The sequence below is a fragment of the Lingula anatina genome, chromosome 3 (genome assembly GCF_051362555.1).
Source record: "Lingula anatina isolate TDL-2025a chromosome 3, LinAna3.0, whole genome shotgun sequence".
NCBI lineage: Eukaryota > Metazoa > Brachiopoda > Lingulata > Lingulida > Lingulidae > Lingula > Lingula anatina.
The window spans coordinates 11,228,856-11,253,905 of NC_141769.1; the positions used below are offsets into that span (position 1 = coordinate 11,228,856).

Below are 25,050 nucleotides of genomic sequence, written 5' to 3' on the forward strand. Positions count from 1 at the left end.
TTCTACTGACTGATTTTGCATCATTTTCTTATTTTCACAAAACGTAGGCATTTTCTGAATTTTGCAAGACAATATACCATCCAACCAATCAGCCACCAAAGCGAGGAACACTCCGACTAATGAACCTTTGGACAGCCGAGACAAATCTTCCACTTACCATTTCTTCCTTCATCCCCCCCCCCCCCCCCCCCCCAATAATCTCAGTTTGAATTTGTTTGGAAACAAAAATGCTGACGAATATTAGCCACGTAAATGGATTTTTTTCAATTATCTATTTTTTTCATACTCAGGTATATTTTTCCACGCGACGAGGGTTTTGGGTGACATTTAAATCAGACAAGAAGGGGTTTCCTTGGGATATCAACCAACTGCGGAGGCTTCCTCAGTTTTTTCTGAGCTTTCTCCCTTACTCTTGGAAGTGAGTTCTTCGTTTTATACACCAGAGGCAGTTCGAAGATTTTTCTTGAGAAATATTCATCAATCGACAAGTTTTCCTTAAGTTAGGCCAATTACTGAAACTACATATTTATTTAAAAACGAAATTGTTAAAATCGTACCCTTTCTACATAGATATCTAACCTAATGCAGTTAAATTAGAAAATAAGTTTTCAACGCTTTTCATACGGTTAAGACATATAATTATCATCTCTCACCTATGCGTTTCAGATGTACCATGGCAGAAAACGCAATCAACGAGCGGTTTGACCACGAAACATTTGGACTGAAACCGAAGCATCGTATTTTCAGTCAACACGGTACCGCTAACGACGAGCTCCCAATCCGAGTCTTGAGCGGCACGGTGGCCATTAAACCAAACGTTGTCGGTTACACAAAAACTGGCGTCAAATTCGAAGACGGAACCGTAGAGGACAACATTGACCTGGTGGTTCTTGCGACGGGGTATAACTTCGGTTTCCCTTACGTTGATGAGTCTGTCATCACAGTGAAGGATAACAAGCTCGACTTGTACGAGTATGTCTGGCCGCTGATATCTAAGCCCACCATAGCATTCATCGGCTGCGTTCAACCGATAGGGGCGCTGTTTCCTATAGCTGAGCTTCAATGCCGCTGGGCGACTCGCGTTTTTAAGGTGGGTTTGAATTAATTCGTAATTTGGAACTAATTTGAAGATGTTGTCTTACCTCAATTTCTTTTATTCTTGATAAGAAAAAAATGTACTGAACTCGCAAATCTGTTTCTACCATACTTCTGCTGTTCTTTAAGAATGAATATTTTGAAAAAAAAATTAATCTTTTTTTTTTTTTTTTTTTTTTGTAATTTGACATAGTGAAAAAAATATAATAAAAACAAAATTCGAAATTTTCATGTTGAATGAATGTTTCAAGTTGAATTTAAAATATTGGATATTAAAATAGAATGTAAAAATATTTCAGACACACAGCCCTGGTTGAGTTTAATATCCATGTAAAACAAACGACATGTCGTATTCCAGGGTCTAATCAAATTACCCGATAAGGAGGTCATGGAGGCGGACATGACGGCAAAGCGTGACGCGATGGCGAAACGTTACGTCCAGAGTCAGCGTCACACTATCCAGGTGGACTGGGTGCCCTACATGGACGAACTCGCTACACACGTTGGCTGCAAGCCCAACTTACGTAAATAGCCATTTCAACCGCCTGAAAAAAGGCCATCTGTCTTAATAAAAAAGTGTAGAATCAAGAGTATTACTGCTCACATTGTATTGTTGTGCTTTTATATATTTTATTAAATTGTATATCCACAGGTTTTCAGAACATCAATTTTTTAAAGAACAAACCTTTTATATAAATGACTATATAACTTGATAGTTTGAACAACACGGGACTGCTATGAAATTTTTCGTGAAAAATAGAAGTATTTCAGACAGAATATTTGGATAGGTGTGTAAGCACAAACTTAAACTTGAATTTTTTTTTCAGTGAAACTTTTCCTGACCGACCCTGTCTTGGCCTGGGCGGTTCTCACGGGGCCATGCGCGCCGTACCAGTATCGCCTGATGGGTCCTAAGCCCTGGAAAGGGGCGCGGGAGGCAGTCTTGACCACCATGGAGCGCGTGCTGTACCCCCTTCGAACCAGAAAAGCCTATACAGGCTCCAGTGCCTCGGGCCCGGGGTTCCTCACAATGCTGGTGATATTCATCGTCATAGTCGCAGTTCTCTTGAAGGTGTTTTTTGGATGAGGCAGGTGTTTGATGATGTCGATTGTAGAAACGTAGATTGTAGAAACGTAGATTTGAAAATTTCGATATATTTGATACTTTTACACAAATCAGCTCTTTACGGGCCTCATGAGCCTCAATGAAAAATATTTCGGGCGACGGAGCATTCTACTACTTAGCACTAAAAATTGTTTCGTCGTTTATGTATACCAAGCTACAGCCCAAAATAACTCCGCAAGGCAGAAAATGAACAGTGATTTTTTGCATCAGCTTTTAGAAATAAAACAGATCGACTTTTCACAGAATATTCACAAATACGTCTTTAAATAAATAGGCGGTCAATTTAATATCTCTGAAATTTTCCGTTTTTCCCTATATAATCTGCCACCCTGGTAGAGGGTAACAATTTAAGATGTACATATCATAAATGAAGTACTCATATTTCCTATGTCAGTATGGGGTTCTTATGCCGTAATTCAGTTATTGGTAACATAATAATAATACTCTTATATTGCATTTTAACAAACAATAAAATTGAAACCACTTCTTTTAGCGTGTTGCTTTTTTGTTAAATTTTGGTTGGTTTCTTACACCCCATTCTCATAGATTAGATCGACCTACATTGGATCGACCTAACTCCCTGGGGGTTCACGCTAAATAGCTGTCAGCCGGGCGGACACGAAAGTTAATTACCCCTTAAAGCTTGTAGTAGGCGGGGACGGACACTTAAGGGGGATTATCTGACAGTAATCTAGTGAGACTCCCCGCGGTGATAGATCGATCTAAAAGTTGTGAGAACAGAGCCTTAAAGTCTCATTATCTTCCTCTCTACATGTACTACAAAATGATTAATCACTCTACATTATTACGGAAGAGAGTGGTAAATAAGAAAAAACTAAAAAACACGTCAACTTGTTCAGAGCTCTCTATTGCAGCTAAAACAATTTATTGACTTCTGGTTAACCATACTAGTCACATTTTACACAAAATTAATGCATAATAGGCCTTTTCCACGTGGCGATGGACACAATGCACATTGTGTTGAGACATCCAAGTCACAATGAGTCACGCCTAACAAATTTTTTTTTTTTACAATTTATCCCACATTTAGTTTCACAGGATTATTTCATCTCCACAAATGACTGGAACAGGGGCAGGCTAACTTCTCCATTCTGCAAATAAATATGGGAGTTATTTCAAATTAAAATTGGTAACACTTTTTACATTTCCTCTTCCCTTTATCTCAGAGTGACTTCATAGGATTTATGACATTATATTTAAGCCAATTTTTAATTAAGTGAAGATAATATTACAACCCCGCTACTGATTTCAATCATTATATTAACACAACTACAGTTCATGGGTTACCAGGTAACCGTTTGCAGTAACAAACTACTCACTTTGGTTTGACTTTGTTCCAAGAGGCAAGCAATCAGTTTGGTGACATCTGCAACATAACCATGTACCTGGCAGAAAATGAGATCATTATTATTATTATTTTAGCCTGTGACATGAGTCATCAGTCTAAAGCAATGGAATGATAGGTCTGTGGTTGGGCCGGTGAAAAATTGGATTTTTAAAAAGAAAAATCAGTCTGCAATTGGTCCTACACCTGTGGTCATTAAAAATTTTTTTGGACCAGTACATTTTTCTCTAAGTGTGAAAAAATGGTCTGATAAGGCCACTAGATTTTTTTCTAGATTTTTTCAAAAGAGCTTTTGATTTGTTTCAATTTTTTTTTCCGAAATGTAACTAAAACATGATGATTCTAAATCAAAGCTATTACTATTAAGACTCCTACAATAGGGTGCAATGTTCAGTCCTTTCAAAAATTTAATTCAGACCAGTGAATCCTGATTTGAACCATCCTGATTTTAGGAAAGTGGTGGTCCTAATGGCCTGTAAGCTGAAAAGTTTATAACCAAACTCAAAAATGATATTGGTTGTTTTAGATTTTTTCAATCTTCTATAACTTTGATCTTGAGACTATTAAATTTGATTCGAACTAGCAGTGTTTGTTTGTGTACCAGTCCAATTGAGCTGAAACTTGCTGGGACTTTTGTTTCAACCATGTACAATTACAAATTGTATTGAACACTAAGTCTTATACTTTGCACTCAAAATTAGAAAACAGAATGAACCTTGACCAGTTAATAATTTGGAAACACTGAAAAATACAATAGCTCTTTAAAAAACAATCTGCCAAAGAAAATCACAAGGCATCATTAATTTACCATATGCACATGGTGTCCACCAGAGTGTTTTATCATAAGGCGTTTACTAATAAAATCATTGCTTTTTGACACAGCTGCAACCTGAAGTAAATAGCAAATTCACTTTCATAAATAGCCTAACAAAAGGACAATTCTTTAATCAACATGCATTATCAATTTTGTTGTAACAAATGAAATGCTTTTCTAGAAGAGCAAGCATGGTTAATAAATTTACTTAAAATTTGCTATCAACTGTTGATAACGACAAAATCTACATTCATGCCACAAAGATATTTTTATGATAAAAACGCAGGATTACATTTTATTTAATTCTACACCATCAAGTGATCAGTTTTGTTTAATTACAGATGGTATAACAATGTACACTTTCAAAATGGCTAAATTTCATGAGTTAAATACTTTACTTTCATAAAATGTTTAATAAATAGAATGTATACCGTAATAAACTTTCTCAGGCTTGGTGACCAAAGCTGAAATTCGTTTCTACAACTTTCCCACATGGCAAGTTGGGGTGCAGGTACAGAGCGCATCCTACAGTGAACATCAAATATTAAATACCTCTGGCAACAGTTTATGACCTATACCTGTTACAAGTCCATCTAATAATAATATGAAATAAAAAGATTTCCAAAAACAAAATACCATGCTGTTGATTATAGATTACAAAAACTGACAATCTTACACCAACCCTTATTTGCTATATCTAAATCAAGACACATAATCATGATAAATCTTTGTTATTTAGTACCAGTATATGTATGTGTACTAGATGTATATGTTTCTTTATGGGTACTTGATGATCGAAACACTTCTAACTTGCCTGCCATAAGGAAAAATCTCACTGGTTGTTTTAGGAGTATAAAGTCTCTGCAAGAGGTCAACCATCTCTTGGTACATTATATCACTTTCACTGCAATTCACAGTAGCAGCACATAACTGAACCTGACAATAAAAAAGAATTTATAATCACACCAAGGTTTATGTCACTGCTTAAATAGAATATTTTATAAGTAATTTTACAAGTACATTAGTTCATTATATTAAGATTGTTTTTTCATTCACAAACAGGCAACACAATTACCAACTAGAGAAATGGTAATGCACAAATTGTATTGTATCGTCATTAGTATATCATATTGCACAAGGTCATGACAATCTATGTACCAGTACAGAAATAAATTGAATTTATTCCTTTAATCATATCTGCTTATACTCTACTTTTCTTAGTTTTAGCACACCGAAAAAAAGTCTTAAGTCAAAAAATGTCAGGCTGGCCTATTTGACCTCTGACAGGTGCCAGTGTCTTATAGTTTGACACCTGTCAATTTGTTGTTGATTTGAGAATAATATGAAAACAGTCCAGAATTGGGCTGTAGGGTAGTCTGCTTTTCAATTTTGTTGCCATCACAAGATAGGAATGTTCTCATTTTAAGAATATTACAAATGCATAACGTGTAAAATTCAATTTTCTGCATTGAAAAGATTGAATCATTACCTTATGCCTGCTAGTGTCATCAGGCATTTACAAGTAGCAAATGTTAGTCCTGTGAAGCTCAAGCTGCATGGTTACCAGATATGAGTGTTGTTAATATCTCTTGTTAATTATCTTTAAAGTGTTTTGTCTTAATTCCAAAATGCTAAATAGTTGCACTAAATCATACTAATAGTATGGTCAACAGATGATGGCATATTTACCCTTGATGATTGACATGTGTTGAACAGGCTTGGCCCATTCAGATCTTCTTTTGCTTTAACAAAACAAAATAATGTTAGTCCTTAAAGTGTTATAATAATAATAATAATAATAATAATAAATAAATAAATAATTCTAATTTCTTTAAAAAGCTGAAGAGTTGTAGGAAAATACACACTGATTTTTGAAAATATTTTACACAATCTAGTCATTTTTCCATGTGAACTATTGTAATTTTTTTAATTAGGAAAAAGTTCTTCAGTAGAATTATTTACAAGGATAAGAAGAAAAACACACAACTTATTGACACAGAAACATCTCATAAAGTTTGTTTCATAAATAAACCAGTCCAAACCTGCCCAAGCTTACCAGGTTGGTAATGTCTACCCACAGAATACCATTTAGCTGGCAAACTCTTCTCCCAGATATAGTTCTTTGTTATGTAGGCTTTGGATATAAAACATACCACATTGTTAACAATAAAACTGTGATTAAAAGCTAATGTCTAAAATAATTGAATAGTCATAAAAGTCACACACACACAAGATATATATATATATATATATATATATATATATATATATATATATATATATATATATATATATATATATGGTTAACCTGTACAGCTGGAATATAAAAAATTGTTGGCAGAAACTGAAAATGCAGACTGGACAGGAAATAAAATAATGGTGTGCACTATGCAACAGAGCACAGTAGGGTCATAAAAATGATTTATTAATTTATTTATTTTACTATGAATTGGTTTATTTTCTCATTCATTTATCTATAAATCAACTTATTTTTACATGTAACTAATTTATTACCTGTGGCAGCCATGTGGCTGACGCCAGTCAGGTGATAGGTAATACTCCATTCCAGACCACCAGCCGATCCAGGCTGGGTCTTAGTGGAGCTAGACTCAGAGTCAGGACTATCTCCATCTTCAAGGTCTCCTCGGCAAGACAGAGTCAATACCTGTATGAATTACAGGAAAAAATTATCTGTGGTTGAATTCAAATAATTTCCTTATTTCTAAACAAAAAATCTTATTCATTATTTATATTTAAAGTTTTATTTTTCATTTTTTGTTATTTCAAACTGAAGCGGCTAAATGGTTTAAGAAAGAAAATTGTTTTTTTCCAGGTTAATTTTATAATTTTATGCAAAATTGCAATGCACTGCACCTACTTGAAGCAAAAAGTGTGGAATGTTCAAAGACCAAATTATTCACACAAATGAGATATGACAAACCTGTTCAGGATCTTCTGTGTCAACACCACAACCTTCCTAAGATTAAATTTTAAAAAATCAAACAAGAGAATACTTGTTCAATAAGTGAGAAGAAATGGGGATAAATAAGAAAACAATGTCACTTTACATCTCTGAACCAAAAATATCCTAAACACACTGAACTAGTACATGTACACCTATGAACTTAATATTAAATTGACCTACAGTATACATGTATCACTAAAATGACCAAGATGACATATGTATACTCCACACAGTAAAGCAGAAGCCATGTAAAAAAGAGTGGATTAAATCTATGCTAACAAAGTATTTTTCCTCTTTCTCCTTGAGTGACAATCTCAGGACAAATTTAATCCTAATATAACTGTCTACCCACCACAACAACAGATTTGAACATATCTGGACAGGAAAGAGGGGTAAAGCCTGCTTCTAACAACTGGTCAGAGAAATGGTCAACCAAAGAGAGCTCTGCCTCAGCCAGCCTTCCTTCCAAGTAATATGCTTTGGGGCTGACACCTCTGGAAAGAAACGGGCATTCAAAATATGGAAAATGACAAAATGACAGATTAAACAGAACAGCAAATACCAGTAAAAAACATAACTGGGATTATTCAGATGATATTTGTATTAATTTTACAAACAGTAAAGGGAGAGCAATTGTTGATACTTTCTATTCAGAGCACTTGACAATATGTTCCCATTCTTCTGTAAATTTCAAAATTACCTGAAGTGTATATTTCCATCCGGGAGCCGACTTGCCAATTCAACATGATCTTTGTATGATATAGGAGGCTCTGAGAAATCATAACATTTCTTAAGTTGTTATGTGTTTCAAAGTGGCATTCTGGTCTAAAACATAATTTTAAAAATTAAATAATCAAGTAATACTGATTATATTTTTCTAATAGTATGTCATTTGCAGCAACAGAATGAAATATTAAGAATCCTTGAATATAATTTTTCATGCTTTTCATACATACCCATTTCCTTAATAAACTGATCAGCTGAAGAACAAGTTTTATGATGTTCCAACAAAATATTTTCATGGTCTTTCTGGAAATAAGACAAAATGGAAACGCTAAAAAAATCAAATTTAATCAGCAAGTTGGATACAAAGTTTTATGAAGTACAGAATTATGCCTTTGCAAGAACTTCTCAGCTTATTTTAGTTAGCACTTTACAAAAGGTAAAAGTTTCAGTTACATCATTACATGCTGCCATGTCTGCAAATAAAAATAAAAATAAAAATGATTCAACTTTAAATAAAGTCTAAAATTGTCTACAACAAAGTGACTTAACTGTACAGATGTCCAACCAGTTAGGAAGTTCCAGAACTTGTATCATGATTTTATCTTCAATGTCAAGCCACTGGTCCTGAGTTGGTAGAATAAAAAGATGGAAAAAAGTTATTTAGCAAGAAACATTATTTCTTTAATTTCCTCCATGTATTAGCATCAGTTACCACCAACCATAATTCTACTGATTAAAAAAAAAATTGTAAAATTTACATATTGCCAGTGTATGCAGGTCAGCGGTTTTTAACATTAGGAACATAAGTGCAATTCGCAATCAGTTGTCTGACTCTGCTGCAGCCACAGTCATAAATTGTTTAGTTACATCTCGATTAGATTACTGCAACTCCATTTTATACGGTTGTCCAAAGAAACAAATTGCCAGACTGCAGCGCATTCAAAATATTTCGGCCAGATTATTAACTCAGACATCCACAAGGATACACATTTCCCCAATTTTAAAAAGTTTACACTGGCTACCTCTACAAGCCAGAATTTTATTCAAATTTTTAGTTTTTACTCACGATGCTTTTTATGGATTGGCACCAATCTACATCAATGAATTAGTTAGTCACTATGTTCCAATGCGAAATCTGCGGTCTGTAGACCAATTGCTACTCAACCCAGTAAAAATGCGATTAAAAACCTACGGTGATATATCTTTTAAAGCTGCAGGTCCAAAGGAATGGAATCTATTACCGCTGGAAATCCGAGCAATTCAGTCTACCAAACATTTTAAAAAAGAACTCAAAACATACCTTTTTAGGAAATATTTTGATTAACTCTTAATTGGTTTTATAAATCTTGTATTAATTGCATTTAATTGTATGGAATAATGGCTGTTTAACCTAGATTTTATTTATGACATTTTATGTAGTATTATTTATGATATTTTATGTAAAGTCTACTGAACATTTTAAATGGATTTTAGACTTAAAATAAATTTATTATTATTATTATTATTATTAAAATACTGAAATTACGATTCACCTTTAACCCAGATAACTCCTCTCTTAACTCCCTTCCTCTCTTGGTCAATGTTTTCATTCTCTTTACTGCTTCGCTGGTTTTCTTGAAAATAAATTAAGCAAACATTAATGTCTGTTTCCAACATACAAACTTACTTGCATAATATTGCAATAGTTCTTCTTTTAAGTAAAATGTGTGTGTGTTGTGAGAAGGGTTTATAGGTACTAGTAGCGGGTATCAGGTTTAGTATCATTGAGACTTGAACATTATATGACATTTTTCAAGTAACTCCATCACCCCCTGATTATGGTGATAAAAAAAAAATAATAATCCTTACGAGCATTACTCTGACTTACCCCTGTTGTCTCAAACTGGCCTACCAGGAGCTTAACTTTCTTTGTAATGTCTTGTTTTTCAGTCTCTACCTTCTGGAATACATCTCTGACTTCTCTAAACTTTTCATAATTCTGCATCTGAAATTAAAAGGAAACAAAATAACAATATTAAATAAGAAAAGCGAAGAGTGGCATTGTATTATAATTATCCTGGAAGTTCGAAAGAACTTGAAATATTGTTATCATAATGGGGGGGGGGACTTCAGGGCAAAATGATTTTAAGATGACAAGGCAATCTATACGATCTATATAGACACTAATACATACAATTAAATAATAGAGAAATATGGAAAAATAAAGATAAGAAATGAGCATAAAAGGCTGTGAAACACACGTACTAGCATATTACCAAAATGTGTCTTTTTATCAGAATTTTTCCTTAAATATGTCAATGCTCACCAAAATATCTATGTCCAGCCTCATTTTCCTCCTGTTAATATTTTCTCTAAGTTTAGGAATATTCTCCTCTGACAAGACAGCATCCACATCAACATCAGGCTTTACAATCTTTTGGGAACTTGGGTATCCCTTGCGAACGTGGAGGGCTGATGATGAGAACCTCATTGATGCTTGGTTCCCGATACTACTTAAGGCAGAGGAACAAAAACATTTTCCACTTTTGTGCACATTGAGTGATGACCAAAGTGATCCTAAACCCTGGTTGAACTTGCTCTCATTTTGTGGTGGTAAAGCATATCTCGATAAGTTCCTTACACTTTTTAAATGATGAGAGGATGAAGAAGCCTTCGTCTTTTTTTGAGACAACTGTGCTATCGGTATATTTGTAGAAAGAAGGGAAGTCATATTTTTATGAAGGTAAAGAGATGATACAGAGCAAGATGACCTAATACAGAATTGAAATGTCATCTTTTTAAAGGGTGACAGCATACATTTAGTTCCAATTAATCCTTGAGCATTCTTCAATATATGGAGATACAGCCCAGTTGGCGAAATACTCATTTTCATCTTTCCCTTGAGAATAAAAATCTAACAGTTTTAAAGTGACCGTTCTGGCATCTTAAAAAATTCCTCTGTAGTTCACAGTTCACATAGTCCTCTTACTGCTAGCAGTGACCAGTGTCCAGCTAGCAGGCTTCTTCTCATAAATTCAATATACTGTACATGTACATCCTGAGTTAATGTTGACAAGTTGCATCCTGAAATGCACAAACAGCCTAAAATTAAGTCATCGGTGTCAGTTTATTTCAATATTTTTCAAGCCTGATGCTGCAGTCCACTATGATATAAATAATAGCAACTTGCTGCTGAAAAGCTTTATCCAAAAAAAAAAAAAAAAAAAAAAAAAAAAAAAAAAAAAAAAAAAAAAAATTAAAACACTGGACAAAATTATGATGATAAAATTTTCTAGAAATTAATTATTCTCAATTCGTTCATATAAAAATGGTCCTAGAAAACTCAGGTTTTAGATTAGCACAATGATTTAAAATGCGAAGGTGTATCATAGCAAGAACAGGGAATGAATCTTACTCGTCAAAAGATCAGTTCTTAGCATGTACAGTATATACAACACACGCGGATATCCAGCTCGGTGCTTGGCTATGTTCATGAAATCACATACTAGCATTATTAACGTTAGGACATTCAAAATCAATTACCATAGGGATCTGAATAAAATCCTTGAATATGCACTGAAGACAGAGCGAACTACCTTAGACTCAGACTGGACTGAAGCAGAAATCACGTTTAACTGTGGGAGAAGCCATGATGAGGTCAGAGGGTAAAGGTTATCACAGAGGTCAATGGGGAGCAAGAACGAGGCTAACACACACCCGGGAAGTTGAAGTTTATTTTCTTCTTGCGGTCTCTTTGTTTACTGTTTTTATGTGATTATTTCAATTGTTGAAAATGTTCGAAGTTACATATTTTAAACCATTCTTATAAATAAGACAATGTTTACGTATCGTTATAAATGACCAAGCATTTTAATTTTGATTGTTTACAGGAATTGCACTGTTTGTAAACACAGCACGGCATTTTGTTGAAGAAACAACAAGACGTGCACCAACGCTACAAGCACGTGGGATGTTTTCGAACGTTAGATATTCGATCACATACAAAAGTTATTGATGGATAACTTTGCAGTTCAGCCGATGAGTTCAGTATGTAGTCTACTTTACTTATTGTCGCTTGCATTTGAAATTGCCGGCAGGAGGGGCATAAAAATAATGACTTGGCATATTTTACATGTAATTGCTTGTGTAATATAGACGTGAGGTTCATATGTAAACTGCTGGTGATAGCTGTATATAATTTATTTATTAGTTTATTTATATTTAAACCTTATCCGCACGTTTTTCTATAATTTACTTACTTGTTAATTTATACATGTAATTCTGAGTTTTTAAAATTGTTATATTTTATTTGTTGATTACAATATACTATAATCAGTTGTGGTTTACTTCATGTACATAGGGTACATTTGTTACATGTTAAAAGATATAGATGTGACATTGCATATTTAATTGGGGCTCTATGATGAAAAATGTGTGAGTTTGTTCTCATAATTAGCCACAAGGCCCGACCGAGCTAACAAAAATTAAGATGTGATCAATAAGCAGACAACAGTCATATTTACATAGTTAAAAAATTATATAAACATGAAAATAAGAATGTTTATTATTTTCTATCATGCTTTTTCTTATTTATGTGCTGTTTTACAAAACATTATGTCAGCTTCACTGCTAGTTTCAGAAGGACATGGTTTTTTTAAAGTCATAAAGTATATGGTTATACTAGTAATAGTGGAAGTGTAATTTGAATTAAAATCTTGGTGCTTTAAATTTAATGCAGGAGTTTTCCATCATTTTTTTAATGAAATATAGTCTGTAGGTGGCATGGATTTTTATGTCATATGTCTATCTTTTATTTATACTGGTAGTAATGAAATTTACAAGTGTGAAAATGGGGAGGACAGCAGTTTGGATGAATTTGTTTTATTCATTCAAGAAAGTATATATATATATATATATATATATATATATATATATATATATATATATAAACATGTAAATATATTTGTCACATCACTTTGAAACAAAACACACTATTTCTTTTTGTTTCCTTTAAATATTCATGTTCTCCACTAACCTGAACATCCAAATATGCCATATACCATTATGTCCATTATGAAATCTTATTACTAATTAGACATGAGCTTTTTCCATGGGAAATGTGGAATTCTGCATTTTTTAATTCAGTTTTGATGGTTCCTGAGATTCATCTTGTCTGAGATTCGATAAATGTTCAGAGTGTTTTCCTGAAACCTGACTGACTAATAGTTGATGTAAAGTAATACCACCTACGTGAAATGAAACTGGCAAGTGGGATTTCTTGCTTGTCTGTTTACTTGTTTTAATCTAGTTGATCTGCTTCATTGCCCTTCTTGTCCTTCTTGCTCTGTCTTATTTTTACTTGGTTTATCTAGTTGATCTTGCTGTCTTTTTGCTTGTTTTTATCTAGTTGATCTGCTGCATAGTCATGAATCTTTGTTTTTTTTTTCTTTCCAAATAATTTAAAAGCTCTTTTTTTGTGGAAAGGAAATTGTTTTAACATAAAAACATTTAATATTAAAACAGCTTGTGTTAAAAATTAGGAACAGTGAAATACATAGGGTTTGTGTTTCAATTAATTTGGCTTAAGTCAAGTAAACAGACCTAGCTAGTATGTATTAGAGTTACTTTGAGAAGAAATTGAAAGAGATAATTAAAATTATACTTATGTGCCAAAATAGTTTAGGTTTCCTTTAGTGCATAAATAAAAAATATGATTAAATTCAACTTTAATTGAATGGATTAGGAGGAGCATGCATAAAAGCTGACCTAGTGTACCGGTATGTACTCAGGGAAAGGTGACTGAAGCACTACAAAAGTCATTTAATGGAGCATGTTCCAGAAATACAATGGGATTGTGATGCTATAATAACATCTGTTAGCAAATTATGACTTTTGAAACCCATCTCTGATTTACTAGTTCGCTTCCTTTTAACTGACTGCTTTTTATTTTCAGCGATGTATGGAGAAAACAAGTTTACATTTTTTTTCATATTGCAGAGTAAAGGAATTGAAACTTTTGAGGTGAGATATAGTTCATCTGGTGTGGAGCACCATTCCAAAGACCTTCGCCAAGGAAAGGAAGAGCCCAGCGATCCGGACCATTACCATGTAAAGGACAGTAATATGAAAATAAAAGTTTTGCATTGTGATTGTTGCACATTCAAAAAGAAAACTGAAGCAGAGATTGCAGTACAAGACAACAGCAGAGAAGAGAACAGTGACACTATTTATCCAGGTCACCAAAAGAGAAATTGTTCTAGACTGCAACAAATAGGTTCACAAAGGAGAGAAGACAGAATTCTGAATCATGATTCTAGAAAGATCCATTCTCAATGTAATGATGACACTCACATGTCCCAGTCATTAATAGAACAGGCAAAGAGCATGCTGCACCATGAGAACAATGCCCCTCAGGTTAGTCCTGCTTCTAGAAATTTACCTGAAGAATCTGGATTCTGTCTCCATCAGAAGGCAGCAGGGGACATCTTTCGTCATGACTCTCTTAACTGTGAGCTTGGATTGAAAAAGGAAAAATCTTCTGGTTCGACATGTTCACAAAGAGCCAGTAGCTTTACAAAACCAAGACCTGTCCAGCATTCTCAAAGTGCAGTGCCCCTCAGAGAACAGAGTTCTTATTTCCAGGATTGTTCAGTTGAGGGTTTGAGGGAGTCCTTTAGCCATGATGGAAGCAGTTGCATGCTGTCTGAAGGTTCTCTTGTCATTACAGGCACTGCCTGTAAAAACCAACTTAACCACAAGAATGGCACTGACACAAGCACAACACTGGATGGTGACCTCTCTCATGTAAAAGGGCTTGACATGGAGTCGATGGAAGAAACAAAAAATGAAAGTTCAATTGTGCACCCCCTTGCGGAGGAATCGGGCATCCTGATGCCCGACCTTGAAGTGCGAGGTGAACCGAAACAGGTTCATGTGGCAACTACTGATGACTGTTCTATTTTTGATAATGCAGAAGGGATAGCAGATAGTATGTATGAGGAAGACATGATCAAAGGGGATTCATACATGAATAATAACACAATGCTGAATGTCCAAGGAACACAGATAAGGATACCGCTGCTCAGTCAGTCAATTTCTTCAAGATTAACCCAAGAGGACCAAGAGGTTTCTGCTCATGACAGTTTATATGAAGAAGATATTTTATCAAAGTCAGATTCTGGTGACCACTACAAAGATGTATCAGTATTAAAGGGGGTACGTATAGGTGACCTGGATAGCAAAAATCCCAGTGAGGCAGTACAGACTGGATTTGATTCCCTCAGTGTATCAGAAATATGGTCTTTCGATCATGGCTGTCAAGGACAAACCACCAAAGAGTTTGATCAGTCAGGCACAGATGAAGGTTTTGGCAATTTAAACTCTTTTAGTAAACCATACTCACATGTTTTGCACAAACTGAACAAGTTGACAACAAAGTATGACAGGGAACCTGGCACTACACTGTGTGCTAACATGAGGAGTCTTGTTCTGCAGATAGCAGATGTAGTTGGGAAGATTGCAAGCACCACTGGAGCAGTTGATATTTTACATGGACAAGACAGTCCACTTGCTGACAATATTGATCTTGTCACAGTCACATCAACTTTGTCAAGCTATCTTGAGACTTGTTGTTATACTGTGTCAGAGCTGAACATGGCTTTATTGGAAGTTGATCAGGTTGATGTGGAAGACATTTGTTACCATAGTGATCTGGAAGGTAAAGCTGAGAACAGTAGTAGGATTTGCAGTATAGGCAGCATCATGTCAGGACATGAGCAGATTCAGGACTTTTTGGTGGCATCTGAAGTTAAGAAGTATGGTGATACAAGTTTTAATGAGAATGTGTGCAGAGGAGAATCAGAGAAAACTGTGCCCAATGCCACAACCATTAAAAGTCCTGGTCCAAAAGAAGATGGTAAAAAGAATATTGAAAAATTAAGTGAACGCCGTGCAGTTGATTCTGGTGATGATGGCACAGAAACCAAAGGGTGTAAAAAGAAAATGAAAAGGAGTGTTTCTTTTTCAAAGTCAGATAGTGTCCTTTCTGAAAAAAATGATACAGAGGTGATGATGAATGATCCATTTCCAATGACAAGCACACCAAAAGAGCCTGAAAATAAAGAACAGCAAAGAGTTTTCAAGCTGAGGAAGAACTTGCATGTTCCAAAAGCAATTGAGGAGAGCCCTTGGGCCAAGAAATCGTGTAGTGTAACTTCTTCAGATAGTCTCCCTGAGCTTGAAGAAACTACTAAACCTTTTCCCCCTCTGGAAGAAACTAACAAAACAAAGGGGGTTTTCTCAGGTGACTCTAAAAACAAAAAATTGAAATATTCCAGTCCAGTAGCAAGTCTTCAACTGCATGTCATGGATCAGGGTATGGTCTTCAAAGGTAAAGCAAAGAAGAGATCCAAAAAAGGGAAACGTGGAAGACAATCAGTGCTAGATCTAAATAATAATGAAAGTCAAACTCTAGTTCCATTCGTTTCTTCAGCACAAGGTGCAACAGAAAATACCCTATCAGTAAAGACTAAAGCCAGTTTATCTAGTAACTTGTTAAACCAACAAAATAAGCTATTATGTGCCACTACTGGTACAACACCAGTGAGTACAACTGATGCAAAGAAACCTGGAAAGGCTGCTACAGGTACTACTATAGATGATGGTGGAACAGATAATATTCCTGTTGTTTTGCTGAAAAGGATTGATGATGTTGCTAATTCACCACTGCAGCCAGTTGCCAAAGAACAAGTTTTAACAGACAATAGGGCAGCTGATGATGATAAAGAATCTGATACATCTGAGATCTGCCTTTGTTCCAGTGTGACAACAGCCAGAGAGACCAAACTGGCAAAATTGGATACCAGCAATATGGACAACAGCTCTATTCTGTCAACACAAAAGTGGTATTGTTCAAAGGAAAATGAGCCCAAAGGAAGTCAGGGGACTACACTAAGTGGGCAAACTGATTTAGGCCCCACGAAACAGCCAATGAGAACAGCAGATGAATTAAACACGAGAGATCAGCCAAATGTAGAAGACACTACCCTTGAAGCTAATGTTAAAATTGCTTTAGCTGAAGCAGACTTAAGAACCATCAGTCAGAATCATCCAGTCTCCACCATTACAACATTGTCTTCCAGTGTTTCATCTAACCCTACCTCAGTGGCAGAAACCACACCCAAGAGAATAAAGAATGCTGTTGATGGCATGCAAGAACAAGCCAATGTGTCTTCTACACCTGTATATGTAATCATATCAGGACAATCTGATGTTGAAGGGGACAGCCAGGTAACTGGGGCTTTAACAGTGAAACATTATATGGAGGCCTCAGGATCATCAAGCAGAAAGGCCCAAGAAACCAAAGAAACTGCTTTTTCTCATACCCAACCATTGCAAACTGATGATCTGAAACCTAATTCCATATGTATGAAGTTAGGACAATCTGAAGCACAGACCAGAGTGAAACCAGCAGTTACCTCATTTCAGACTGAGCCATTGTTGCCTTTGGTAGTGCAAGCAAATTCAGCTTCAGGTGTACAAAAAACAAGCTGTAAAACACCTCTAAAATCTGAGCAATCAACAGCAATATGTAAAGCTGCTGTGGAGCGCACCTTGGATGTGACAAAACACCAAGAGAAACCATCACTGCCAACAGGGCTCTCTAGCAAGATGCAACATTCCAATCCAGCTACTACTGCACCAAAGACACATAATGGCCTGAATACTGCAGTGTTCTCTAATGGCCAACAGCCAGCATCTCCTGTTCAAAGGATAGGATTGGGTCCTGTTGTTGGTAGCCCAATTATAATACCGTTGACAGCCCTGGGCTTTAGCAGTGCCATTACTCCCCAAACTACTACAACATTAATGTCTACTGCCAGTGCCCTATCTCCTATGTCAACAGACCCTAGACTAAACAGGTCTCTCACCATAGGTCAGTTAAGGGATCCCAGGATGAATGTGGCTCAACATGTTAATAGCCCAGCAACATCAAATGCATTCAGGCAGAACCTGATCCAGATGTCAAGTTGGAAGCCCATTGCTCACCAGGCTTACCCCTGCATACATGGTTGGCTTAGCCCTACTAAGAGGCAGTCTGGTTCTGAGGTAATGTATGTCAGCATATTGATGTGTTTAATTTTTGATGTGAATATTATTTTTGCCTTGTTCAGAGATTTTTAACTGTGACCAAGTGTATTGTAGATTTGTATTTCAGTAGTATGTCTTGAGAAAGTGCTTGAAGATATGTCTTCCATTTGCAAATATCTGAGCTGCATGTGTAGACAAATGGTTGAACATGTTTAATTAAACTACAGGGTTACTTGAAAGTGCCATCCAAGTCTGAAACAAAAAGGGACATGGTAACACAGACCTGCTTAGAAAAAACAGTGCATACGGGTAGTGACAAGAGACAAAGAGAAGCTGAAAGGTAAATGATTTCATAAATTGACTATACTAATAGGAAAATCTGTACTATGTACTATGTTCATTTCATATGTTAAAAGACTTTACCAAGAAAGTTATATAAAGGTATAATGGGTGTCTAATGCTGCAAATTCACTCACCTTATCTGGTCCCCCGTTAATTCTGAGGTGAATGTCAATTCTGTAATTCTGTGTTGCTTTTAGATCAAACATCACCCAACCTGCCAGTGAACCACCTGCAAAACTTCTAAGACTGGGTCCAGAAAAGACTGGTGCCTTTCCAAAACACCAACACAGTGTCGCTCTCACCTCTTCTACACTACAAGGTCAGCATATGGACAGCACCAGCAAGCAAGAATGTGCGAGTCTTCCATCTTCAGTGACAAGCCAAAGTCTTGGGACCCTCCCTGCAGCCTCCATAGTACAGGTTCATGGCAATTTGCCTACTGTTTCTGTTACTCTCGGTCTTGGCAATCAGCTTCCTGTTTCTGTAGCTCAGGGTTGTGGCAGCCAGCCTCTTGGCAAAGTTCTTCCAGTTTCTGTACCCCAGGGACATGACAGTCTTCCTGTTGTATCTACAATTCAAGGTTACAATTTTTCCAAAACTGCCCCCAGAGTTCAGAGTGGAATTCGTGTGCTGACTTCATCTTTTGGACAGAATAATGCAAGCATATCTGCACCACTTACAGTCAGTCCAGTAGCATCTGTTCAGAACAGTAGCAGTCCAAATGTTGGCATTACCAGCATGTTTCGATTTCATATTGATAAGGGCCATCAAAAGGTAATTCCTTCTGGTCAGAGTCAGGCCTTTCCAAATAACCGGATTCCCAGAGTTCCTGGTGTTCAAAGTCATCAATTTTCTGGAGGCCAAGCATTTCCAAGAGGTCTGGGCCAGACATTTCCAAAAGGGCAACCAATTCCAAGAGGACAAGCTGGCACATTTCCAAGGGCCCAAGGTCAAGCACGTCCTAGAGGTCCAACATTTCCTAGAGGTCCAAGTCAAGCTTTTCCCAGAGCCAAAGTCTTACCGAGAGATCTTTCCAGGACAGTTTCTGGGAGAATAAAGAAACCTGGTGGAAGACATGATATGAAGACACGAGGTACAATCTCAGAAGTACATATTGCACGTGGTTGGTGATCTGTGGATAAGTTTATTTTGTACATGTCTACAAAAATTTCGTATTTATGTAATTGTAGAGATTCTAACACACTGGAATTTGGTAGTACTTATATTTTAGCACTGGGATCGTTATATCAATCTTTAGCGAAAGTGGGTTTGTTGTGTGTGTGTTTGGACAGGTAGGCAGGGTGTCATGTGTCTGCTTTTCTGTACAGCTTGCTATGTTTCAGCTGTAAGTCCTTCCCATCCACTGTACCATATCCTGAAGAACTACATGTCTGGTACAGGAGAGCATGACCACACCAATGCAGGCAATGAGAATGTGAGTTTCACTCCTGGAACCAGTATTGAAACATCCAGAGCCAGCCTTGGGGATAGTAGTTCATCCCCAGAGGGAAGCAGTATTAAAGCACCCATTGCAAACCATGAGTTGGGCAGTTTAACTCCAGGGGCAAGTAGTTTATCATCAAAAACAAAACATGAGACTGTCAGTCTCATTTCAAGTTGCAGCACATCTAAGAAATCCAAGAGGCGTCTGGACATGCAAGGTTAATTTAAGAAAAAGCATTTTCTCTCTTATCTATCAAATAGTTATGAGCACATAGGTTTTATATGCATTACGCGCCTTATTTGATGTTTATTTTAATTCAAATTACAACTATTCTTCAAATGAATGTGAACAGTTGTGGACATTTTAACATTTTTTCAAACATCGAGGTAGTATTTTCTCCTTTTTTTATAAGAAAATTTTGTTGTGAGTAATGATGTCATACCAGATGCATGTTCTTCATATATTACAGACTCCGCAAGACATAGCCATAAAGAAAAAGACGAAGTTATTCAAACGAGAAAGCATACTCCTTCCCACTCCACTGGCACATCTGACAACTTGGTAGTTATAAGTGACAGTGAAGATGAGCAAACAGAAGATACCTCTCAAATTCAGGAGAAACATGTAGATGAGGGGAAACCATCTTGCAGCTATGATGCTGAATCTAGCAACCCCTCTGCATCCAAAAGTACACCAAGGATGAATACTGTCAAGGGAAAGTTAACACCATCTTTACCAATCAAGGGCAAGTCCAGGACCTCCCTCCTCACCGAGAGTTGGGTACAGGGGGAGACTCCCCATGAAGTTGATAGTCCCAAAACCCCAACTAAGAGCACGTTGAACACATCCAAGCCATTAACTCCTTCCACCCCAGGGTCTCAAGGGAAGAGAAAAGGGAGACCCCCTGGTTCCGGTAAAACTCCAAATAAGATCCCTAAGAAAACCCCCACAAGCTCCCAAAAGAACAAGTCCCGAGGAACTCCCATCAGCAGGAAGACAAGGCTGAGCATATCTAGTCTGGACACTGTGGGAGGTAGGTGCTAGTAGATGAAAATGTGGCTATTGGCTGTACTGCCATTGGAAATATAGCTAGAGACAAAGTAGGGTCAAAAATGTAAACACAATGACAAAAGGGTGGGGGGAGAGGCAAGTGGGGTTTAAAAGGTATTATTATACATTTGCAAACTTAAAGACAGTCTCAGTGCGTTAAACCCTTAAAATAGCACGAAAATGAATTTTCCTGGAAAACTCACCAATTTCCCCATAATGACCAAAGTATATCCTATCCAAAACCGTTCAGAAAATGAAGCTACCTAATACCGTTTTTAAGTTCCATTAAATAATAAAAGACGACTCGTCTTAAATACTCAGCTACCACCTCACAGTACGGCTTCAGAACGCGCAATTTCTCGCTAAGTCTTGCGGTTTACTATGAATGAAGTACTACGGCTGAGACCCGGATGTTACTATTTGGCGCCAAAACAGCAAACATGGCTCAGACGCGTGTCAAGTCTGAACAGGAGAGCGACAAAAGGGGGCGAAAGAAAATAGCCACTCCAGTTCGAAAGATACGAAAGAAAATTAGAGACAGACGAAGAAGCACTCAGACTGTGTATGTTGGGAGGGAGGTGGGGCGGTGGAGGACACTTAAAGCTGAGTTAGGACTCACATACGAGGCAATGGCCAAACTACTCCTCGACACGTGAGTATGCGCTTCACAGGTCTCAAGTGTGTCTGATTATCATATTATCCTGTTCACAATAAATGACAATATTTGTGCTCATACAAAGTTGGTTACGTGTATAAGAGCGTTTTGGGCTTTACGTTTTCTGTTTTTGATCGGTACATGTACCGAAAAGATGGACAGGCGGCACTTACATGTCTGACAAGTTTCGCTGTGTAGTCGTGACGTCTATCTCATGCTGACTGAAGCCTGCTGTGATTGGTCGTAAGCGTGGGAAAATCGAGGTCGTGACCTTGAGCCGGAAGTACTTCTGGCTGTGCTCCGAAATAATGATAAATAGTTTTCGTTTTCTAATTCTTTATTCTAGTTGTCTTAACAGGACTTTTGTGACCCAGACTTATTCATATAATAATAAACAGTCTCCCAAAACACAAATCTGATCAAAGTTTTACATAGAACCTGCTTCTATACATTAATCTAACCCACTGAGTTGTCCTTTAAGCTATTTCATATCATAAAAAATATGTCAATGTATTTTTATCCAAATTTATTTGATCATTATTTTTGTTGCCAATGCATATTTTAACGGTGTATAATAAATTGACTTACAGGTGATAGCTCCGATGATGAGTGTGCTGTGCCTCTTGCCAGAAGTGTCTGTTCATCTGGAGAAAAATTACCAGTAGCAAGGAGGGGATTTCAGTATAGAAAGGTGAGGAAAGTGCTGTTTTTTTTCTGTGATGTTTTGCTCATGCAAAAATGTTGTATTAGTTATTATTTTATATCTTAGCATTAATTTTATGAATGATATATTTATGTCCAAACATTTTTAAAGGTAGGAGACAAAAATGAAACAGCTCTTTCACTTTGTATACAAGGACAGGAATAATATGATAATCCAAAATATTTTAGGAAGCACAAATTAACTGTGCTTACATGTAACTCCTATTCCATTCAAATTTGATATTGTATCATTCTTTCAAGTTTCATTGAGGATTCATTTATTTTTTTTTTTACAGAAATGCCTTAAGTTGGTTGATAAAATTCTTGAACATCCCTCTAGCATTCCCTTCATGCAAGAAGTAGACAAAAAAGAGGTTAGATTAATTTTATTCTGCAATATTTATTAAAGATCCAAAAATTTAATATTTAATTACCTCTTATTTCTTAATATTAATATGGGCTGAAGTCCACAAAAAACTGGAATATTTCTATGTTCTAGTCATAGATGGATAATTTTTCCTATAGAAAATTGTAGTTCACTAAAATTTAAAAAGGAAAATAGTAATTAAATTGTTAATTCATTTTAACAAAAGACTAAAAGGAATGATTACAATTTGTATATCATTTCTCAGTTCCCAGACTACCACTTGCTGGTGGCGCGCCCTATGACTCTCCAGAATGTCCGCTATAAGTTGGTTCAAATGAAGTACCAGAACATGGACCAGTTTGTGCATGACATGCGCAGAATATTCTTCAACTGCAAACTCTATAACCAGGTAACATAGACAAGATATAAAAAGTTCCAGTGCCAATTAACCAGCATTTTGATGAAATTCCGCATCTGCATATATATGCAGCTTATAATAATCTGTACAAATTACTTAAGAATGTATTTGAAAGTTTTATTTTAATATGGTATTAAAATGGTTTGCAAGAAAGTGTAAAATCTCATTCAATTTACGGACATGGTGATATGAAATGACTTATTTGTTAATTGATTCAATATGTTTTAGCCTGAGTGTCTGGTCATGGTTCAATGTCAAGAAATAGAGCACCTGTTTGAGGCGCTGCTGGCACGGATGTTTCCAGACATGCAGTTCACAGGTAACAGTGAAAATCATTGAATCACTAATTAGCAACATTTTCATATCCAATTGAAAAAAAATGTGAAAAAAAGCTGTTGTTTAATAAAGTGCTGTATCTTTTTGTAAATTAATTAAGTTAAATACAAATATAAAGATGTTTGCCCTTTATTTTACATTTTAAATCCCTTTCAATAACAATTACCCAGTACTTTCAAAATTTAAATGTTTCAAAATCTGCTATGACTTGCATTTGTGATATTTCCTTAGATATCCATGGAGACCCCAAAGAGATGGACATTTTGAATGAGAGGCAGTATTCACTAGAGGGTGTTGAAGCTGAGTGTGAAGAAGAGCCAATCAGACTTAGTGGAGAGGTCAAGCGGTTATTCTTTTAATGCACCTGCAAAGAAGCACCGTGGAAAGTGGACAGATAAACCCTAAAAACAAAGTCAGGCCTTAAAAGTGATAATTTCCAGTTGCTAACATGAGCTTTAGATTTGGGAGCACAAATGCAGAAATTAATGACTCCAGTCACAAATTAAGTATCCCATCGTAAAATTAGTTGCCACAAGGACAGTATTTAATTACACAAACAATGTGACCAGCTTCCATCCAGGTCTCTGACTGTATACGTAGGACCCCCAACAGGTTCATATTTATCAACCATTATGCGTATTAATATGTCAGCAATGTACGTGATCCCAGCAATACCCGGCTCATACGGAACATACTGAATGAGTAGATAAGCGGATAAACAATTTGTGTGGCAACTAATTTTTCATTGGGGTACTTAATTCCTGACTAGAATCGTTCATTTGGGCATTTGTGCTCACAAACCTGAGGCTCAAGTAAGCAAATAGTCACCTATTCTATTTGTAAGGCCTGTTAGTGGAGAGGTCAAGAGGGCAATGGATCGGTTTCTAAAGTGCTATATTATGAAGCAAAACATAAAACCTTGCTACATACTTGTCACTTAAGGGAGAATGATTCATAGTCTGAACACGTTTTTTTTTTCAAAACAGTGACAGACAGATTGATTTTGTGGAGAACCATTAAATATCAACTAAAACAAGTGTTTTACTTGCGAATGGACAGTTGTCTAACGAGAAGTTGAAAAGAAAAAGATGTTTTATTGGTGAATGAAACGCCATTTTTCAGTTTTAGAGAAATTATTCCACCCATTCAAGCAGTAGTTTATTTTTCTTCTTCTTCTCATGTTCTTGCCTTCATCATCTGTATGGACACGTGGAATTATTCACATGTCTGTTGGCATACCTGGAAATGCCATTTACAATATTTTGATCTGTTTACCGTTTCAAGCAAGTTTTAAGATAAACACATAAGAAAGTTAATTTGGCACCTCGCTTATTTCATCCCGATTTCCCAGGTAAGGGATGAAGTTCTTTCCTGTTGTTTCCAATTTTATTCCTTTTAAAAATATTTTTATTTTAGAATTTGGCATTCTTTTTAGTGCAGACTGCTTTAAAGTATGTCAGACACCAGAAGTTGAATCCATTATATTCCCAAATCTGCATGTAAACAAATAATATTTTGATTAAAACTTTTATTTTTTATTATTAATAACTTCGTCTTATTTTTCCTCTGAGTCAGT

The 25,050-nt window shown here is 36.1% G+C and overlaps 3 protein-coding genes across 6 annotated transcripts in view; 2 read left to right on the forward strand and 1 right to left on the reverse strand.

Moving 5' to 3' along the window:
• Window positions 1-2,708, forward strand: part of LOC106166202 (flavin-containing monooxygenase 5) — a 42,588-nt gene extending 39,880 nt beyond the window's left edge. The window contains exons 4-7 of the mRNA XM_013544680.2: window positions 291-418; window positions 667-1,090; window positions 1,454-1,619; window positions 1,923-2,708. Coding sequence (XP_013400134.2) covers window positions 291-418; window positions 667-1,090; window positions 1,454-1,619; window positions 1,923-2,182 — 978 coding nt within the window. The 3' untranslated portion in view covers window positions 2,183-2,708. The remainder of the gene's footprint in view (window positions 1-290; window positions 419-666; window positions 1,091-1,453; window positions 1,620-1,922) is intronic.
• A 364-nt stretch (window positions 2,709-3,072) lies between these two features.
• LOC106166201 (serine--tRNA synthetase-like protein Slimp) lies at window positions 3,073-11,742 on the reverse strand. 3 transcript variants are annotated; one of them, XM_013544679.2, is made up of 17 exons: window positions 11,668-11,742; window positions 10,398-11,155; window positions 9,960-10,076; window positions 9,625-9,705; window positions 8,642-8,716; window positions 8,323-8,395; window positions 8,067-8,136; window positions 7,719-7,860; window positions 7,343-7,378; window positions 6,916-7,066; window positions 6,458-6,535; window positions 6,091-6,143; window positions 5,216-5,337; window positions 4,833-4,926; window positions 4,396-4,476; window positions 3,562-3,627; window positions 3,073-3,333 (listed from the first exon to the last, which is right to left on the reverse strand). In XM_013544679.2, exons 2-17 carry the CDS (start codon window positions 10,962-10,964, stop codon window positions 3,283-3,285), a joined length of 1,857 nt encoding a protein of 618 aa, XP_013400133.2. In that variant the 5' UTR covers window positions 10,965-11,155; window positions 11,668-11,742; the 3' UTR covers window positions 3,073-3,282. The 3 variants fall into 3 exon arrangements, with proteins under 3 accessions (XP_013400133.2, XP_013400132.2, XP_086866214.1); XM_013544678.3 differs by having other exon boundaries at window positions 11,615-11,731; XM_087010088.1 differs by lacking the exon at window positions 11,668-11,742 and adding an exon at window positions 11,487-11,656.
• A 19-nt stretch (window positions 11,743-11,761) lies between these two features.
• Window positions 11,762-25,015, forward strand: LOC106166200 (uncharacterized). Of its 2 annotated transcripts, XM_013544674.3 has the most exons (12): window positions 11,762-11,819; window positions 11,962-12,118; window positions 14,069-18,178; window positions 18,388-18,500; window positions 18,700-19,595; window positions 19,846-20,163; window positions 20,416-20,979; window positions 22,242-22,342; window positions 22,650-22,727; window positions 22,986-23,129; window positions 23,367-23,457; window positions 23,706-25,015. In XM_013544674.3, the coding sequence occupies exons 2-12, from the start codon at window positions 12,086-12,088 to the stop codon at window positions 23,831-23,833; spliced, it is 6,576 nt and encodes a 2,191-aa protein (XP_013400128.2). In that variant the 5' UTR covers window positions 11,762-11,819; window positions 11,962-12,085; the 3' UTR covers window positions 23,834-25,015. The 2 variants fall into 2 exon arrangements, with proteins under 2 accessions (XP_013400128.2, XP_086866212.1); XM_087010086.1 differs by lacking the exons at window positions 22,242-22,342; window positions 22,650-22,727; window positions 22,986-23,129; window positions 23,367-23,457; window positions 23,706-25,015 and having other exon boundaries at window positions 11,785-12,118; window positions 19,846-20,066; window positions 20,416-20,681.
• The last annotated feature ends 35 nt before the right edge of the window (window positions 25,016-25,050 follow it).

Excerpts from the sequence above, each read along its gene's own strand:
- LOC106166201 (XM_013544679.2), bottom strand. The coding sequence starts at position 10,964 with ATGAAAATGAGTATTTCGCCAACTGGGCTGTATCTCCATATATTGAAG. Across the intron at positions 8,137-8,322 it reads TCAGTTTATTAAGGAAATGG|AGCCTCCTATATCATACAAA; the intron begins GTATGTATGAAA and ends ATGATTTCTCAG. Across the intron at positions 4,927-5,215 it reads GAGATTTTTCCTTATGGCAG|GATGCGCTCTGTACCTGCAC; the intron begins GCAAGTTAGAAG and ends TGTTCACTGTAG.
- LOC106166200 (XM_013544674.3), top strand. The coding sequence starts at position 12,086 with ATGGATAACTTTGCAGTTCAGCCGATGAGTTCA. Across the intron at positions 18,501-18,699 it reads AGACAAAGAGAAGCTGAAAG|ATCAAACATCACCCAACCTG; the intron begins GTAAATGATTTC and ends TGTTGCTTTTAG. Across the intron at positions 23,130-23,366 it reads ACTGCAAACTCTATAACCAG|CCTGAGTGTCTGGTCATGGT; the intron begins GTAACATAGACA and ends AATATGTTTTAG.